General features: G+C 39.9%; 1 protein-coding gene across 2 annotated transcripts; it reads right to left on the reverse strand.

Annotated features, from left to right (window-relative positions):
- Positions 1 to 958: 958 nt before the first annotated feature.
- dnpep (aspartyl aminopeptidase) lies at positions 959 to 16,691 on the reverse strand. Of its 2 annotated transcripts, none has more exons than XM_061889125.1 (15): positions 16,565 to 16,691; positions 14,392 to 14,482; positions 12,211 to 12,299; positions 12,030 to 12,143; positions 11,837 to 11,962; positions 11,651 to 11,772; positions 9,372 to 9,456; positions 9,177 to 9,284; positions 9,011 to 9,088; positions 8,827 to 8,907; positions 5,615 to 5,775; positions 5,495 to 5,534; positions 5,314 to 5,415; positions 2,946 to 3,113; positions 959 to 1,134 (listed from the first exon to the last, which is right to left on the reverse strand). In XM_061889125.1, the coding sequence occupies exons 2-15, from the start codon at positions 14,471 to 14,473 to the stop codon at positions 1,084 to 1,086; spliced, it is 1,407 nt and encodes a 468-aa protein (XP_061745109.1). In that variant the 5' UTR covers positions 14,474 to 14,482; positions 16,565 to 16,691; the 3' UTR covers positions 959 to 1,083. The 2 variants fall into 2 exon arrangements, with proteins under 2 accessions (XP_061745109.1, XP_061745110.1); XM_061889126.1 differs by having other exon boundaries at positions 16,436 to 16,645.
- Positions 16,692 to 20,191: the final 3,500 nt, after the last annotated feature.

Below are 20,191 nucleotides of genomic sequence, written 5' to 3' on the forward strand. Positions count from 1 at the left end.
GATTTGATAAAACTAAAAAAATGCTATTCAGTCACAACAGAAGAAAAAGTCAAACACAAATACAAAAATACTGAAGACATTGAAAGATTCATATAACATTTTGGGGCGTAATAATAGATGAAATGAACTAGAAATTTCATTTAAACAACATAAAGTGGCAAGAAATGATTCAATAATAAATAAAGCAAAATTTGTTATTGACCAAAATACTCCATATTTCAACTGCTGGCTAATGTTAGCATATCCGAGTTTTGCTCTGTCGAGAGCCTGTTAGAGAACATGCTAGTGAATAAACACTGCAGGAATGTACTTTATTAAAATCAAAGCATGTTTTATTGTAAGTTTATGAGCTGGAGTATGTTTAGATCTACATTTAGACTTAATGTTTGGGTTGATTTCATCAGGAAAACTAACGTTTAAACAACTGCAATTGCATGTCTAGGCAGAGCCGCACACATAATTGGTAGCAAAGATGGCGCCTCTTGTTTAGTTGGCCATACTCTTTTTATACATGGCTCTGCCTGGGCTGAGGAGGTTGTGGCGACTCCCAAAACCTCAACGACCCACCTTTTTTTGTTAAGTACATAACTCCAAATGTGTTCCATCATAGTTTTGATGTGACAATCTACAATGTAAATAGTCATGAAAATAAAGATTGAAAGAGGAGAAGGTGTGTCCAAACTTTTGGCCTGTACTGTACATTTTTGTTGAATCTGACATTGAGTCAAAGTCCACATGGATTATAGTTTTACTTAACAAATCAAAAAAAGAGTGACCAATAATTGCAAGTAGTACTTTGGCTTTTCCAACTTTGAAGATACACCTACTGGTGGGACATCGTTTGACATGACACTGTTTCCATTGTATTCCCCCTTGAGGCTAACAGAAGGATACATTTTGTAATGTGTGAGGAAGTAGGAGTATCACACGCACAATGACAAGATGTAACACCACAACAAAAGGTCAATACGTTTTATTTCAATAAAACCTTTTGTACCTCATTTGAAGTCCAACCATCTCATTGACTACTTGGCTGAAAACAATGTAGTCGATGAGGATGTGCTGCGGGTCAATGCCATCATTTTAATCCACCACCAGCAAGCTCCTCACTTGAGGGTACAACTCAAAGAAAGCCTGCAAAAAACAGACAGAAAATCACATACTGTGTAACACATTATAAAAACAACAATTAAGTCATTAAAAAAATTGCATTTCACAGAAAAGGTGATTTTCAAAATGTTTTTTTTTTTGGTCAGTCAAGCTTTAAAAAAGTAACATTTAAATAACACAGTAGTTAAGAGTTGTGTTAACTGTCAGTTTTCCTGAGCTACACTTTTCGTATTATTCGATTTTCAACCATAATATTCCCCGTTTTTTATACCATCCCAGTTATCGTACAACCAAACGTTGAGCATAACAAAGAAATCCACATGTTGGTGACTTTGTTTTTTTGGGGGGGCAAAAAAAGCCACCATGGGACCACAGGAAGTTGTGAGTGTCAGCACTTTGATAAAGAAGGTGAAAAACACTGTTACAGGGGTTCTCAAACTGTTTTCCCCAAGTACCACCTCAGAAAAAACTTGGCTCTTCAAGTATCACCATCTCAGGAGTTAGAATTGGCTCGCAAGATTGTTTCATCTGAGGATTCATTTTTAATCATTTATTTTTCTGACTTCGTGCACGGCCGTAGACAACAGCCAATTAAAAGGCTCCGCTTGTCAATCATCACACTGTACCTTAAATCAAAATGATTAAACAATCTAAATAATTCAAGGGGAACTGCACTTAAGCCCTCTAAATAAACATCCAATTCTGAATGAGTTGATCAATGTAATACAATTTTTTGAATTGTATCTCTTTAAAATCTGCTGTAAAAATGCATATCTTCTTCTAATAGCCACAAAGGGAAGGATATGTTTATTAATCAGGAAACAATTGAAAAAAAATTGAAAGGTTTTATGGAATAATAAACAAACATCATACTGATATGATACATGTGTTTGGAAATGGATGATTGATTTAAACATTTTAGAAAAAAAGACTTGTCATTGAATGATATCTGGATAAAATACCCCTAAGATGCATTGAAATGAAACTGAGTCAACCTAACATCCTGAGTAGATTGTATTTGACATGCTGTCAGTTGTTTCAAACGGCTACAGTGGACAGCAAGTTATGCATCAAGTGTCAGGCTCCTAATGGAAGTCATTCATTGACTCTGGGAATGTCAGAAAATAAGAGTCGAGGTCTGTTGTGAGAATTTACTTATTTGACCATCCGAGGCCAACGTAGGACAGGTAAGTTGCGAATGTTAGCCAAGTTAGCTCAGGTGTGTTGAAGTGGAGACGAGTGAAACAAAGGAGTCGACATGGTATGACATTTAAGGACGAGGGTGACAAAAAAGAATGGCAAAGTTTGGACTCCCAGAGCCGCTTCATTTTGCCATCCAGCAGAGTGGCTGCTTTGGAGCCAGCACTTTTCTAGCCTTTGGACCTTACAAGACTCCTCCCTTGTATCCAGTTTTAAAGCCAGACACGAAGAAAAGAAACACACTGACAGCTCCAGCAATTCATCGATGACTGCAACTCCCCTAAATTCATTTTCAGTCATCGTTTGTACCCCGCCTTCCGCCCGACTGTAGCTGAGATAGGCGCCAGCGCCCCCAAAAGGGAATAAGCGGTAGAAAATGGATGGATGTTTTTATGTCTCTGGAAATTGCATTTAATGGTTTTTAATGCCATTTAAGGCCTTAATTTTTTAGCAAAATAATTGTATTGCTTTTTTATGCCCGACAGAAACCCTGTTAGTGAATTAAAATGTGAAGAATACCGACACAGCCCCAATCCCTTCAATTTTTCTATATGCCGCGCCCCGTGGAAACGGTTAGGACAACCCAAGGATGAAAGTTAGCGGTTGAAAAAGAGAGCAGATAGGGCGACATGTACCTTAAAGAGGGTGGTGCTTTGTAATACGCTGGAGGTGCAGCACATCTCTCGAATGGAGTGCATGGAGAGTTGGGGTGCGCCGATGTCCACCACAGGCACACCGAGCCGAGCGGCCAGAATGGGTCCGATGGTGGTTCCACACGGGCTGTCGTTACGGACCATCACATCCTGCAGGAGCAAATGTGGGTCAACAGCAAACACTGTTTGACAGATGAGTGGCACATTTGGAAGTGGTCCCTCTATGAAAGAATAACTGATGACTGAATGTTTGTCCTTTTGTCACTAGGGGTGTAACGATTCTTTTGAACAACAATTTGAGTCGATTCAGAATTTGAGGTGGCCAATACGATTCAGGGACGATAATATTTTTTTGAGAACGACACGATTTTAAACGATTTCATGAATTAAAATAGATTTAGTAACATTTAACAAAAACAATTCAACCAGTGTGACTGTGAAATAAATAGTGGCTACAGTTGAAGTTTCATAAATACCGGTTATTTATTGGAAGGGAATTAGGTAAAAATGACTTATGGAAACAAATAAACAACAGTAATGGCCAATGCATTCACATCTTATTTGATTAAAGGGAAACCATTCAAGCAATTTTCAAATAAACTACGGCAAACAACCTTTGAACAGGGAATTTACATGACAAATAAAGTTAAACAACCCGGGCAGATCTGTATTCTGTTCTCCACCGATGAAAGACAGCATCTCAGGTGTGCGGAAGCATGTATGGGGCGGCGTGAATCGGTTGGTAGAGCGGACGTGCCAGCAACTTGAGGATTCTAGGTTCGATCCCCGCGTCCACCGTTCTAGTCACTGCCGTTGTGTCCTTGGGCAAGACACGTCACCCACCTGCTTCCAGTGCCAACCACACTGCTTTAAATGTAACGTAGATATTGGATGTCACTATGTAACGCGCTTTGAGCCACTAGAGAAAAGCGCTATATAAATATAATTCACGTCACGTCACGTATGTCCCACGTGTTGGCCCCTCACTTCCTAATTTCCATAGCATCCTGATCTATCTCTTGTGTTTCTTTGTTTCTGATGAAATGACTTTTTCATCAGCGTCACCTTCACTTGCGTCGCTGTCACTTCTGTTGTGTCGGTCGCATCCTTTGTGGCTCAAACCTCCAGCTTCTTCCCTCAGGTCGTAAGACTCTTGAGCGCATCAAAATAATCCCCTCATTGCCCCCCAAAAATGGATTAAGTGGCTGGAATATAAAGACAATATAACATACATCCATAAATGTGCAATTTATTTACCCGTATAGTAATCTCTTTATTTATATTTGCACCTTATTGCTCTTTTATCCTGCACTATCATGAGCTAATGCAACAATATGTTGTTCTTATCTGTACTGTAAAGTTCACATTTGAATGGCAATAAAATAAGGTCTAAGTCTCTAAGTCTTAAAGTTGTGTTGGAGCTTTATATTATTGACGTTGTCATTTTTAATTGTTGCGGCTTTTGCAATAGACTGTTTTTTTGTTGTAATGATTGTAATTGTCTTGTGGCGTTTGCATTTGTTGTGACTTTTCTCGACCAGCCGCCATTTTCGTTTTGATGGCAGGCAGATTGAAGGTTTACCCACCTTAAATCTAATATTTCTTCCCCTCCATTTTTCGGCTTTCTTTTGTATCTCTAGTTATCATTACGTAAATATATTGTTGCATTTGAACAAGTGTATTGTTGATAACAAAGGTAAATGATTGGTATTGTTCATTATCAATAGTGCTATTTCTATTGGTATTTGTATTGATCCAGTTGTAGTGTAATAATGCTCATTGTCATTCTGTATTATTATTTATTTCACTAACTGCTTCTTTGCTATCACTTTTACCATCATATTTGTACATATCCTATTTGCTGATGTTGCTCTATTGTTGTTGTTGTTGTTGTCTCTCTGTCTTATCCCCACAATTTCCCCCTCTGTCTTCCCCCCTCCTGCTCCGGCCCGGCTGCACCAAATGAGAATATAAATACATTTAATGAAGTCAAATAGAAAAAAGGCAAGAAGAGAAGTATCCCACACTTCTCCTTAGTAAAGTAAATGTGTACAGCCGAGATGGACATCTACATCTACTATATGAGTTGCCTGAGAAGCTGGACAGGACAAAAAAAAAAAATCGAATTTTTTCCTTTTTTTGGTATCGATAAAATCGATCGATTCCCTTTTAAAATGATTATGGATTGGTACCTATCTTTTGGAAGACAAATGTGCCGAGAACAGATGAAAGTAGTTGAATCTAAGGAACATAAATCGATATACCTATTAATCGGTACACCCGTAGTTGTCACGTGACTGCAGAAACAAAGAAGATGCCACAGCTGGAACCTTGATGACACAGACAGTACCTGAAGAGGAACATCAACTCGGCTGGCGATCTCTCGGACAACACTGGCGGTCACAGCTGTGGTGGCGTAGCGTTGATTGCTGTTGAACTTGATCACTGGACCCTGACGAAACAAAATTGCTCTGTCAGAATCTGTCTGCATTCTAATTTAAACATATATAATTTGGTTTGCTATTCTTCACCTTGTGGAAATATGGACGATGGTTCTCCTCATGTTTGTTCCTGAGAAGACCAGATTTAGATGAACGAACCCAACTGACATTTTACATTCAAGTACATTGTGTAATCTGCAGGTTACTGACTGGTAGTTGGGGTGCACAGCATGCGCCATGTCAGCACTGATCATGAAGGAAAGTGGCGCCGCCTGCTGGAAGGCGGTGGGATTTGAGGGAGAGGTAGCCAGGCGACGAAGGATGAGCTCAGTCAGGTTGGATTGCGCCCCCTGAGCACTTTCGGAGCCTACCTACACAACACAGACATGAAGAGATAAACAGACCACATCCACAAACTAAAGCCAATTTAGTGTTGCCAATCAGCGGAAGCACCCACGCAGTCATGGGAAGAACATGTCAACTCCACACAGGAAAACCCTGAGCTCGAGGATCCAACTCAGGACCTGCTTATTGTGAGGATTTGAAACACTGGGTATCAGTTCTCAAAAAGAGCTGTTTTTTGATTCCCATCACTATTGAGGTGTACATTTTAATTAGACGCATGGCTTTATCTTACCAGACACTCTTCATCTACACCCTGTCAGTTTGTTGACATTTTTTTACGATGTTTGTGTATATTTAATTGAGATTCTTCCGTTGTTCATATGATATTGTAAACTCGTTTCTTCTTGCAGGTACAAATCTTTCTGACGGTGGCCAACAATCTAAAAAAAAAAAAAATCCTGCATTTTTCTAGTTGATGTGGTAGAATCTAGGTTAATTTTGCCATTCTTCAATGTTGAAGGTGACTTTCCACTGAACAGAAGTCACTGCGTGCGTGGTTAAATACTGTGCAATTAGACAGTAGTTATGTTGCTGTTTTGCCGCTTCGCAATAAAGATAAAGTACACAATACTACACGTCAACATAAGCTGACAAATTTTTCAGAGAATTGAAAAATAGGGGCCCATCATCCCCCTAATGCCCCCCAATTTTAATGGCATCATTAACCCACATACATACTGTATCTTTCTCACGCTATAGGGACCAGAGGTCGGCTGTGATGGCTGACATCCTAATTTGAACTACACAGTAGACACTCTGGGGGCCTTGTACACTCCCAAATCACATGTACGGGTGTGATGTGGTCAGGGTTGAGAGCGCCCCTCATCGCCTCCTCGACCAGCACAGGCTCTGGGGACTGCGGCTTAGGGGTGTGCAGGGACCTCGCTGATGGTGTGAGGGTGAGGCGTGCTCTGTCTGTGGGCGGAGTTTTGTGCCTGGGGGCAGTGGAGGACCTACGACCCGGGATGGCTGGATAGAGTTGTCGTGTCCAGGGTGTGATCGCGGTGGTCGTGTTGTTTTGGTGTACTCAGGGGATAGTTGTGCACAGGTTGGGGTCTTGGGCTTGCTTGGCAGAGGGGTCATCGGGTGTTGTTCTGACTCATGGGGGCCAAGGTGTTTTTATTTCTGTGTTTCCTCTTTTTGAAGTCATGGGGTGTGTTTTTCTGACGAAAGACAGCAAACGGCCTATTGTCTTATGTCTCATAAGATTTTTCTATGGTCTGAGGTGTGTTAAAAGTAAATTTGTCCGAATAATCAGCTGGAGAGAGAACATCTTAAATATTAAACGTGTTCAATATTTACGACCAAAAATCTTCCTTGTCCTGGGAGAACCAAGATAGGTAGCCAACAAAAGACATAAACTGCTTAGACACAATTAACCGTGTAGCAGTAGGCCGACTACGAAGCCATTATCTAAACTCACCTTGAGCTCGCTCATATTATAAAGTCTGTGTTTACCTCGTCTCCTTCATTTTTTGCAGTACCGTATTTCCTTGAATTGTCGCCGGGGCGCTAATTACTTTAAAACCTCTTCTCAGTCCGGCGCTTACCAAAGGCATGCAGTAAAAATTTGAGTGTGATGTAAGGATACCATCATGAAAAGCACATTTAATAAAAAAAAAAAAAAGTTATTATGGTCTTACCTTTACTTATAAATGAAGTCCATGCTAGTTCCTTCTGTTTAAAAGCATCAATAACTTGTTCGTAGAAGTCTTCCTTATCTTACTTCAGTTTTAAAAGTCTCTCCGTCTCGATGGAGATCTTCCTTTATTACCTCCTGCTTTGATTGAAAGTCCAGTTTAGAAAACTGCTATCAGACCGCTGCTATCAGTTAGCTCGGCTCCTCAAGTGCGGGCGACGACAGAATTACCTTCGGACAACTCCCCGTCCCGTTCTGCTCTGTGGGTGATCTCTTTATCCCACCGCTGCCACCTTGAAGTGTTATTGTATGAATAGTACACTGGGTATTTAAGACTGGAACATGCTTTATTTCAGCCCGGTTGTTTACATAGCCAGCATAGGAGTGTTACATCCTAAAAGGTCAGTCGTGCACCCCCGCGTCATATCCGTCCCAGCACAGATCACGTCACTCAATGTCACTTCTTCTGCAGCCGAGTAGTCGCAAGAAGGATCACTAGCGCCCTCCACCACCAGGAGGCGGGAGTCATTTAATGACTCATATTTGACACACACAGCTATGGTATATTAATAAAACATAGCTGCTTACTGTTCTTTTTAGCATATTCAATAGCTTGGACCTTAAATCCTACTGAATAGCTCTTAATCTTCTTTCCTTTATGCGATTTCAAATGATTGAAATCAGCCTCCTCCATTTTGAAAATGATGACAGGGGAAGTGTCACTCGTGACGTCACAAGTTTGACCCGTCGGTAATACTAAGCATGCGCTAATTATTTTGCGAAGAGAGTTTGACGCGGCAGTAATTCAAGGCAGGCGCATACTATATGCCTGGCAGCAATTCAAGGAAATACGGTATTTTATTTTTTGTTGTTAGGGATTTTTCTACCAATAACAGTCGCGAGTGCACCATTATTCCCTCCTCTCGTATGTCCTTTTCCATCATGTTGCCTGTTTTTGTGTGTTGAAAAACTTTGTGTTAACCAGCATTTAGGGCTGCTGTTGCCGTGTTAAGATGGACAAAATTTAAAAATAGTCTGTGTGCATCATTCGGGACGTTACATTACACACAAAACATTAAATACATAATATCGCTGTCAAGCACTTGTTGCAGGAGGCTGAGTCTGCATTCATTTAGCACCAAAACAAAGCACTGACTTCTATTTTTGGCCTTTCATCTGTCATTATGGAACAGAGTTACAGTATATTACCCTACTTGGGACTTGATTGACATACACAGGTTGTCGACTTTGATGGATTCCATTGCTTTCTCAAACTCTCCAACCCCATGAAGGTAACAAGAAAAATAAACAATTTGAGTCATGGAATATCCTGATGTGACAATGGTCCCACACAATAGTCACTACAGACATGGCTCACCTCTTCGTTGTCATACAGTGTCACCATGCGGATGTTGGGTTCTGTGTCCAGCGAGTTCCCCGAGCAGGACGCGATGAGGCCCTGACACAAGTCAGAAATAATTGCATAGCTTCGTAATGAGATCTGTAAGGACGGTCGTATAAAAGGAATTCCCCGCAGGTGTTTGCATGCCAGTGATTGGTACCTGCATGGCACAGTAGCAGCTGTGAAGGTTGTCCAGGCGAGGAGAGAAAATGAACTCTTCATACACGCCACCCAGCGCCTGTACGCAGATGAGAGAGACAGCGAATGTGGTTAAGCATCTCAGTGGTTTACAGGCATTCACTGTCGACGTGAAAAAGTAGTCTCACCGCTGGCTGAGTGTCAGCCAAACACAGCTCAAAGTCAAGCAAGGCTTCAGGTTCAACTCCTAGCTCTGAACACAATACCTTCACCAGTGATGGGTGGTGTTTCTCTGCCTGAGAGGGACAGGAATCACATTTATGTGTAACACCTTTTTATAACTATCTTATTGGTCATGAATATGATGTTAGCGCTGGTTTTACCGTGTTGGCAGGGTTGGTGGCATTTCCTGAGGTTGCATTGCCCGTCTCCAACTCTTCCTGGACAGCGGTGGCCAGAATGGGCACACTGATAAAAAAACCAGCATGTGTCAGCGATGATAAACTATAACATGCGTATACAGAGTTCTTTGCAAACACCTTAGACCACAACAACAGCAATGATATAAGGACCATATGTACAGTAACTCAAACGTCACTTAGCAGGGCACAAAAATTTGTATATAGATTGTGTGTGTTTGTATGTATGTATATATATATATATATATATATACATATGTCTTAATTGGATTATCCAGAGAATAGTGCTCGATACCGTGGTAGAGCGCAATATGTATGTGTGGGAAAAAATCACAAGACTACTTCATCTCTACAGAACTGTTTCATGAGGGGTTCCCTCAATCATCATCAGATTTAAATCTCCTGATGATATATGTCTCCATCCATTTTCTACCGCTATCTCAGCTGCATTCCAGCGGAAGGCGGGGTACACCCTATATATATTTTTTTGTGGGCAATGCTACTTTGTTTCTAGCGCAGGGGATGTCCAAAGTGCAAGCATAGTTCCATTTTTGGGCCGCAGCTTCTTTTAATTGTCCCTCGTCTGAAAGCTGAAGAACATTCACATATGCATTAATAATAAAAAGTTATGACTTTTTGGCTTTCAGCTGAAACTTAAGAATAAAGCTAAATGCACTAGAACCTTGAAAGGTAAACTTAATTTGACTAACCCAAATTATTAAAAGCACATCCCTATTAATGTTCAATATTTCTCAATTTAAGGGATCATATTATATTTTTCTACATCTATTAATGTTCAATATTTGGCAATTTAAGGGATCATATTATATTTTTTCTACATCTAAAACAGTTCTTGTGGTCTACATAACATGTTGTAGTGGTTCTTTGGTCAAAATTGTGCATAAATGTTGTTTTACACACCATCTTCAAGCAGTTTTGTGACAGTTTCTTCAGGATGCGCCGTTTTGTGGGCGGCCTTATTTACGTGCCTCCACTTTGACAGCGTTTTTTCCATGTCAGTCATGTTGTCGTTTTTATCACTTCCACATTGAGTCGACTGACAGAAATAAGTTAGAACTATACGCTACTTTGTACTACAAATGGCAACTGCAGAGAATGCATGCGCATGTACGAGCTATTCTGCCCCACAATTTGAGGATAGAGTAAAAGATGGAACTTAATGACTTTAACTTTAAACTACAATGGCGGGTTTCACACTCTTTGGGTAAAACGCTACCATAGAAGAATAATCCGTTGACCTAACTAGTGACAATTACATCATTAGCAACTCAAACTCCAATCAGAATCAGAAATACTTTAATAATCCCCAGAGGGGAAATTAACATTAAATTAACATACGTCTCGTTTGGAGTTTGTATGAAGCATAGATTTTCGGGGATCGTAAATACACAAAAACAGGTATTGTACCAACAGGTAAGAAAAGTTGGTTTTGCATAATTAAGACCCCTTTAAAAAAAAAAAAAAATCACCCATTATTCTTCAGATCCCTGTTAGAGAACAGCAAGTAGTGCAAAAAAGTACTAAAACATTAATCAAGCCGATGTCCCTAAATTGTATATTAATCTGCACCAACATTCTTCTATAACTCAGTATTTTTTGGAAAGTCAACTACTTACACATTTCTCAGTTATAAAACAAAACTGGCTATTTTCTGCATTAGACTTATTCCACGACTACACATTTCAACAGGAATTGCCCTCTCTAATTTTTGGTTACATAATTAAGGATTTAATTAGATAAGTTTGGACTCCTCTGTTCTAAGGGTTCCAAAAGTGTCAAAATGAATTCTGGTTTGTGTTTTATCCAGGTCCTGACCTCACACTCGTGTCCTTTTTTTTTTTTTTTTTTAGTCCAGGATTATGGGTTTCTTTCTTTTGGTTTGTGTCATAAGAAATGTACGACGTTGCTAATGGAACATGAAGCTGTTGACAGTTTTACTTTGTGCAGCTGCACATGCGCCTTACAACACGCAAGCGCGATTAAAACAACATTAAATATATCTGCGGACTGTGCATCTAATATATCACGATCATGATGAACCAAGTCAGTTCTGCTTGCTTTTCTGGGCTCATGATTGGACCAAATGTGCATGACAGCTTGTAAATGTGTTTCTGTGTGGACCGCCGTTTTTTTAACCGTGGCTGGACCGTGTTTCAACACTGGACTGAGGGACATGGGTGCTTAAAAATATAGCCTTAGTAATCTCCCTCTCGGTTACTGACAGATGAGTCTCCTTGTTGGGGCCAAAGGAGTCGTTGACGTCCCTCTGCAGGTGGATGGCCAGGTGGGGGACTCTCAGCAGAGGTCGTGACACATGCACCAGCCGCTGGACAAGCTTGTCTTGCTGCATGACAACACAGCAGCATGAATACAAGTCCCCGATGCTCACACGTAGAGCTCAACTGTACCTTAACAATGACACGCCCCGCAATGGTCAGGTCACGATCAAACCAGGTGTTCCAAATGCCACCCCCGTAGCACTCCACGCCCACCTGCAGACAGCCCTGATTTGTCCTCTTCGACCTTGGCTTCACCTAGAACACAGAATGTTGTCATTTAATTAAGACCTAAATTCTCATCCTACTTGGGAGTCATTCTCACCCTGAGACAGGGGCTGTCTGTATGCGCTCCAATCATGGAGAAGCCATTCCCAGGCGAGTATTTCCCGCCCACGGCAAAAGCAAGGACACAGGAGAAGTTCCTGGTCACAAAGTACTGAAAAATTAAGCAGGACATTCTTTACAACTTGCCATTGTCATGTGCAAGAACACAAGGACGGTACCTTGCTGCATGGCTTGATGTCCCATCTGTCCACCTCCTTTAGCTCAACAAACCCTGCTTCCAGCAGACGCCTGCGACATTCTTCCACCACTGAAGAAGAAACACTTGTTTGAATTGGTTGCTTTGCAAATCATCTCAGTGCAGCACTCTGTGGTAAGATAAGCCCTATCTCAAATATTGCTATCTATCGAATACCAAGATCATAAAGCACCAATATAGGGACACTGATACTTCTTACTTGGAAGTTTTTAAGACTCTGGAATGAGTTTGTAAACTTGCCTTTAACCTCTTATGACCCAAGTTGTTTGTTTACCGGTACATGCTTTTTTATTTCTCTTTGCTATTTCGGCTTATTGGACCCTAATTAGAATAAAAACTAAGAATAATCTTTTGATATGATGTATTTAATCCATAAGTAACAAAGGTCTACGTCATGTTTAGTGACATGCTAATTCTTATTTTTACACCTTTTTTTTTTCCAAATTCCATTGTATGTTATACTCTTCTTACACCACCAGATGGCAGTATAAGTGACCACATAAAGGCCATAAGACAACAATTCAGTAGTGTACTGTACACCATTTTGGAAATAAGAGCTAAAAGGTGCTGTCCACGCATGTGGCCACTAAGCCTTTTTAAAGGGGAACTTTTTCGGGAATTTTGCCTATCATTCACATCCTTATATAAGACAAGCACACATAAGTTTAAATTTTTATGCATTGTAGTTAGTAAATAAATGTAGGCAAAAGTCTGCTTACAATGTAACCTATGAGAGTCGCCCTATTCTACTTTAAAGCGCTCTAAAAAAACCTCTCAACACCTCCATCATCTTTTTACATACACACTATAAGTATATATGTCATGTAATAATAGGCACATTCTTATTAACACATATTATTTGCTCATTTTAAGCATATGGTGGCGCATTATATCCTCGACGCATCACATTGTTCACCTTTTCCTTCAACTACATCAAGTTACTACTCACTGCAGACTTCATGAGAGCCAACAAACACAATAAAACATCACTTACTGTACAATGTCTTCTTTAACTAGGATGCCGACCATTAGGATGTTGATATATTCTCGTTTTAGAATGAAGAATGACTTAAGAGTCCTCGCGAACAGTAAAAAAAAAAAAAAAAAGGCGGGTGCAAACAAGCGTCTTTTGCATGTCTTTCTTGCCATCTACGGATCTAAATTGGCAGCAGAAGTTTACCAAACTCTCAGTTTATGTCCACATAATTTTACTATCACGCTGAGAGGGTTTATTTATGATCGGGAATTTACTTTCACAGAGTCAGAGGCAAGAAAATAGCTCAATAGCTGAGGATGTCAATACAGCAACATAATTGATCTCTGTGATCAATGCACCGCTAAATGTTGGTTCTTAAAGGTAGAGCTTATAATAACAATATCGTTAGTACTTGGTTAATATTCAGGTCACAAAATGTAAATGGAGTATTGATTGGCACTTTTTGGATGGTTATTTATTGTTTTTATGGTCAGAAGAAACACAATCTGCTCAATTGTAAACATTTATTTACATTTATTTATGAGTTAGAATGTATAAAAATAACACCTAAGTGTTCTTGTGTCTCATAAATATTGTGAATTTTAGGCAAAATTCCCCCCCAAAGGTGTTGTTCCCCTTTAAATTGGTTGATGATTACGATTAGATAAAAGCAAAGGACAAATATTCAATCAAACAAATAAAAATAAAAACAAACCAATTTTTGAATCATTTTGTAAAACTGTTAAATGTTGTATAACAATGTAAGACAATATCAACCAAATTAGACATTTGTTCCTTATGTTACATACAATTGTTTGACACAAATAAAGTCAATAGACTTTATTTGTACAGATTATTGTATGAACATTTTTTGGGCACAAACACATCAAATCCGACATAAAAATCCAAAAACTTTAAATAACTGTATTATATATTTGGTCAATCTGCCCATCCCTACTTTGTGGGTGATAGGCCAGAGTACAAAGGTGAGCAACGTAAAGATCTAATCTAATCTGAAGATAAGATGTAGTTTGACCCGACCTGCACACAACTCATCATACACACGTCATCAGATTCCACTTAAGTATGATTATCACATCAAGTACTAATCTTACAACAGGACATATAGAAAATAGGAAAAAAATAGGTTAAATCCTCAGACTTTACCATGATATGGAGACACCCCTCTGTTGACAAACTGCAAAAATTCTCTAGCAGCTGACTGCACGGCGACCTTGGAGCCATTCATTGTTATGGACTGTGGGGAAAAAAACAACAACAGTAAAATAGCCATCAACTCGGAATGCCAAGGGAATTGAAAAAAACAACATCATTAAATTAAAATAAAACATTTAGTTCTAGCTCTGTAATTTGAAATGTATACTTTATGCCATAGGGAGTGCCAGCAACAGTGCATATGGCTCAGTGACAATAAACTTCTAGTATTTTCTAATAATTTCGGACTAGTATTTTTTAAAATGAGGGCAATGCACGTTTTTGAATATAGCACAATGTATTCAAACTTGTGTCAATAGTTAAACATGCATTTGAAAGTTTACATTCATTCAAAAAAATATTTTTTCAGTTGACCAACTCAAAAAATGTCAGTGGCCCAACAAAACATTTATAAAGAAAAAATGTTTTTCCCCCATTTATTTAGTTTGTTAGTACTGCCTAACATGATATGTTATATATTCCATTGACATTTAAAAAAAATCGCATTAGACAGGTATTTAATATTCCTACAAACTTTATAAAGTTGTTCAACAGTCCGGGGTCTCTGCTGTCGTATTTTAGGCTTCATAATGCGCAACACATTTTCCATGGGAGACAGGTCTGGACTGCAGGCGGGCCAGGAAAGTACCTGCACTCTTTAACTACAAAACCACGCTGTTGTAACACGTGGCTTAGCATTGTCGTGCTGAAATAAGCAGGGGCGTCCATGATAACGTTGCCTGGATGACAACATATGTTGCTCCAAAACCTGTATGTACCTTTCAGCATTAATGGTGCCTTCACACATGTGTAAGTTACCCATGCCTTGGCCACTAATGCACCCCCATACCATCACACATGTGTAAGTTAGCCATGCCTTGGCCACTAATACACCCCCATACCATCACACATGCTGGCTTTTCAACTTTGTGCCTATAACAATCCGGATGGTTATTTTCCTCTTTGTTCCGGAGGACAGTTTCCAAATATAATTGGAAATGTGGACTTGTCAGACCACAGAACACTTTTCCACTTTGCATCAGTTTATCTTAGATGAGCTCGGGCCCAGCGAAGCCGGCGGCGTTCCTTGGTGTTGTTGATAAATGGGTTTTGCTTTGCATAGCAGAGTTTTAATTTGCACTTACAGATGTAGCAACCAACTGTAGTTACTGACAGTGGTTTTATGAAGTGTTCCTAAGCCCATTTGGTGATATCCTTTACACACTGATGTCTGTTTTTGATGCAGTACCGCCTGAGAAATCAAAGGTCTGTAATATCATTGCTTACGTGCAGTGATTTCGCCAGATTCTCTGAACCTTTTGATGATTTTACGGACCGTAGATGGTGAAATCCCTAAATTCCTTGCAATAGCTCGTTGAGAAATGTTGTTCTAAAACTGTTTGACAATTTGCTTACAAAGTGGTGACCCTCACCCCATCCTTGTTTGTGAATTACTTAGCATTTCATGGAAGCTGCTTTTATAGCCAATCAAGGCACCCACCTGTTCCCAATTAGCCTGCACACCTGTGGGATGGTCCATATAAGTGTTTGATGAGCATTCCTCAACTCTATCAGTATTTATTGCCATCTTTCCCAACTTCTTTGTCACGTGTTGCTGGCATCAGATGCTAAAGTTAATGATTGTTTGCAAAAAAAAAAAGTGTTTACCAGTTTGAACATCAAATATGTTGTCTTTGTAGCATATTCAACTGAATATGGCTTGAAAAGGATTTGCAAATCATTGTATTCTGTTTATATTTACCTCTAACACAATTTCCCAACTCATGGAAACGGGGTTTGTAAAAAAAATATTCAGAACCCCTGATCTAAACGATCCGTTTACTGCTATTATTGTGTAACTTTAGAACACGAGTCATGTTATTTGCTTACATTAAAATGTAATAATGCACGTCTTGTCATAAACAATATGGAAGAATTTCAATTGTATGAATAACAAGTTAATGAACTAAAGTGGAGTTTACGCCACACAACACACCTGGTGGTCTCCTCTCTTGTTCTCAGGTCTGAAGTCAAAGTGAAAGTCCCATTCGGCGCCACATCAAACAAGGATCTGACTTGACAGGTAAAACAAGGATTTGACTTGACAGGTAAAAGAAAGATTTACCTGCGTTGGCGGGACTTTGAAGTCCTGCACGCCGCGGAGGTGAGGACACCGGTGACTGGAGACCGGAAACGACGGATTTGTCGAGTCATCAGCAGTGAAGGTAGTAGCACTGTCACAGTGACACCCAGCGGTTATGATCTGTAATTACACCTCTACGCCTTTAGTTCTGTGAAATCAGAGCAGTGTTTTTCAACCTTTTTTGAGACAATTAAGGCACTTTTTTTTTTCATTGAAAAAATCCCGAGGCACACCACCAGCAGAAAACATAAAAATAATTCAACTCAGCAGCGGATATTGATGATAAAAAAGTTGTTTTCGCAATTGTTGGATATGAATTCAAACCATAACCCAGTGTTTTTCAACCTTTTTTGAGCCGAGGCACATTTTTTGCCTTGAAAAAACCACCAGCAGAAATTATTTAAAAATTGAAACTCACTTGACATTAAAATGTTGTTGTCACAATTGTTGGATATGACTTTAAAGCATAAGCAAGCATGCATGACTATAGCTCTTGTCTCAAAGTAGGTGTACTGTCACCACCTGTCACATCACACCCTGACTTATTTGCACTTTTTTGCTCTTTTCCTGTGTGTAGTCTTTTACTTCTTGTCTTGTGTTCCTATTTTGGTGGCTTTTTCTCTTTTTTTGCTATTTTCCTGTAGCAGTTTCATGTCTTCCTTTGAACAATATTTCCCACATCTACTTTGTTTTAGCAATCACGAATATTTCAGTTGTTTTTATCCTTCTTTGTGGGGACATTGTTGATTGTCATGTCATGTTCGGATGTACTTTGTGGACGCCATCTTTGCTCCACAGTAAGTCTTTGCTGTCGTCCAGCATTCTGTTTTTGTTTACTTTGCAGCCAGTTCAGTTTTACTTTGGTTCTGCATAGCCTTCCCTAAGCTAAAATGCCTTTTCTTAGGGGCACACACCTTTTGTTTATTTTTGGTTTAAGCATTAGACACCTTTTTATCTGTACGCTGCCTCCCGCTGTTTCCAACATCTACAAAGCAATTAGCTACCTGCTGCCACCTACTGATATGAAAGTATATTTGCAGAATATTATAACTGGTTTGCAAAAAATATTTTTAACCCAAATAGGTGAAATTAGGTCATCTCCCACGGCACACTGGTTGAAAAACACTGAAATACAGTACTGGGATTTGTCTCTTTCCTTTTGTTTAAATACATTGGATTTCACTGGTAAAAATATTTTAATGTCCACATTTTTTAAAAAAAACTACACCCGATTTTGTTTATCTTTATGTTCAATATTGTTGCCGTTCTAACACAGGCTGTTTTGTTTTACAAAAGCCAAAAGCAGTGAAGTTGTCACATTGTGTAAATGGTAGATAAAAAGAGAATAAAATGATTTCCAAATCTCTTTTAACTTATATTTAATTGAATAGACTGCAAAGACAAAATATTTCATGTTGACAGAGATTTTTTTTTTTTGGACTATGGTTTACGCACTGGACTCTCACTATTATGTTAGATCCACTATGGACTGGACTCTCACTATTATGTTAGATCCACTATGGACTGGACTCTCACACTATTATGTTAGATCCACTATGGACTGGACTCTCACTATTATGTTAGATCCACTATGGACTGGACTCTCACTATTATGTTAGATCCACTATGGACTGGACTCACACTATTATGTTAGATCCACTATGGACTGGACTCTCACTATTATGTTAGATCCACTATGGACTGGACTCTCACTATTATGTTAGATCCACTATGGACTGGACTCTCACACTATTATGTTAGATCCACTATGGACTGGACTCTCACACTATTATGTTAGATCCACTATGGACTGGACTCTCACACTATTATGTTAGATCCACTATGGACTGGACTCTCACTATTATGTTAGATCCACTATGGACTGGACTCTCACTATTATGTTAGATCCACTATGGACTGGACTCACACTATTATGTTAGATCCACTATGGACTGGACTCTCACTATTATGTTAGATCCACTATGGACTGGACTCTCACACTATTATGTTAGATCCACTATGGACTGGACTCTCACACTATTATGTTAGATCCACTATGGACTGGACTCTCACACTATTATGTTAGATCCACTATGGACTGGACTCTCACTATTATGTTAGATCCACTATGGACTGGACTCTCACACTATTATGTTAGATCCACTATGGACTGGACTCTCGCACTATTATGTTAGATCCACTATGGACTGGACTCTCTCACTATTATGTTAGATCCACTATGGACTGGACTCTCACACTATTATGTTAGATCCACTATGGACTGGACTCTCACACTATTATGTTAGATCCACTATGGACTGGACTCACACTATTATGTTAGATCCACTATGGACTCGACTCTCACTATCATGTTGGATCCACCATGGACTGGACTCTCACTATTATGTTAGATCCACTATGGACTGGACTCACACTATTATGTTAGATCCACTATGGACTCGACTCTCACTATCATGTTAGATCCACTATGGACTGGACTCTCCCTATTATGTTAGATCCACTATGGACTGGACTCTCACACTATTAGGTTAGATCCACTATGGACTGGACTCTCACTATTATGTTAGATCCACTATGGACTGGACTCTCACACTATTAACTGGATCCACTCGAAGTCCATTGCACCAGTCGCCCAGTTGGGGGTCCCCACATCTGCGGTCCCCTCCAAGGTTTCTCATCGTCCCATTGGGTTGAGTTTTTCCTTGTCCTGAAGTGGGATACGAGCCCAGGATGTGGTTGTGGCTTGTGCAGCCCTTTGAGACACTGGTGATTTAGGGCTACATAAGTAAACATTGATTGAAGAAACACTTGAGAACCACTGATCCAAGGACTTGGTGCTTCCTGTGAACAGGACCAGAAGCACCACCAGCACGCATTAAAAAAAAGAAGTGGTGATCAAAGCGGGGAGACACACAGGTTGTGACAAGTCATGATGTCTGCATCAACATCTAGACGGTGAAAACATCACATTCTTGCTCTCCCGTCTGACTGCAGCTGCACGCCACAGTCCAAAGAAACGAGCTCAAATATGAACTTCTCACTCATCGCCAACATGCGCAGGAAAGCTGTTCCACCCAAAGCAAAAAGAGCTAACCTGGAAATAAAAACTGCTCATACTTTGCCTGTCATTGTTGGTGTCAAATCCAGTGCTGCTTGATCTTCATCTTTCTGCCCACTGAAGCGTCGGCGTGGGAAATGTTATCTGGAGCAGACAGACAGATGGAGGAGATGACAGACAGACAGACAGATGGAGGAGATGACAGACAGACAGACAGATGGAGGAGATGACAGACAGACAGACAGATGGAGGAGATGACAGACAGACAGACAGACAGATGGAGGAGGAGATGACATTTTGTTGGTGAAAGAGTTGTTGAGCAAACACACCACCTGACTTCTTCTGACTTTCAACCTGCAAAAACGACAGGTTAAGTCCACAGTCCTCAAATTGTCTGAGTGTTTCATGCACATTTCAAAACTACTTTATACAATGAGGCCGTTTTTGACCCTCTCAGTGGTCTAGTGGTTGGAGTGTCCGCCCTGAGATGGGTAGGTTGTGAGTTCAAACCCCGGCCGAGTCATACCAAA

The sequence above is a fragment of the Nerophis ophidion genome, linkage group LG27 (assembly GCF_033978795.1).
Source record: "Nerophis ophidion isolate RoL-2023_Sa linkage group LG27, RoL_Noph_v1.0, whole genome shotgun sequence".
NCBI classification, from domain to species: Eukaryota; Metazoa; Chordata; class Actinopteri; order Syngnathiformes; family Syngnathidae; genus Nerophis; species Nerophis ophidion.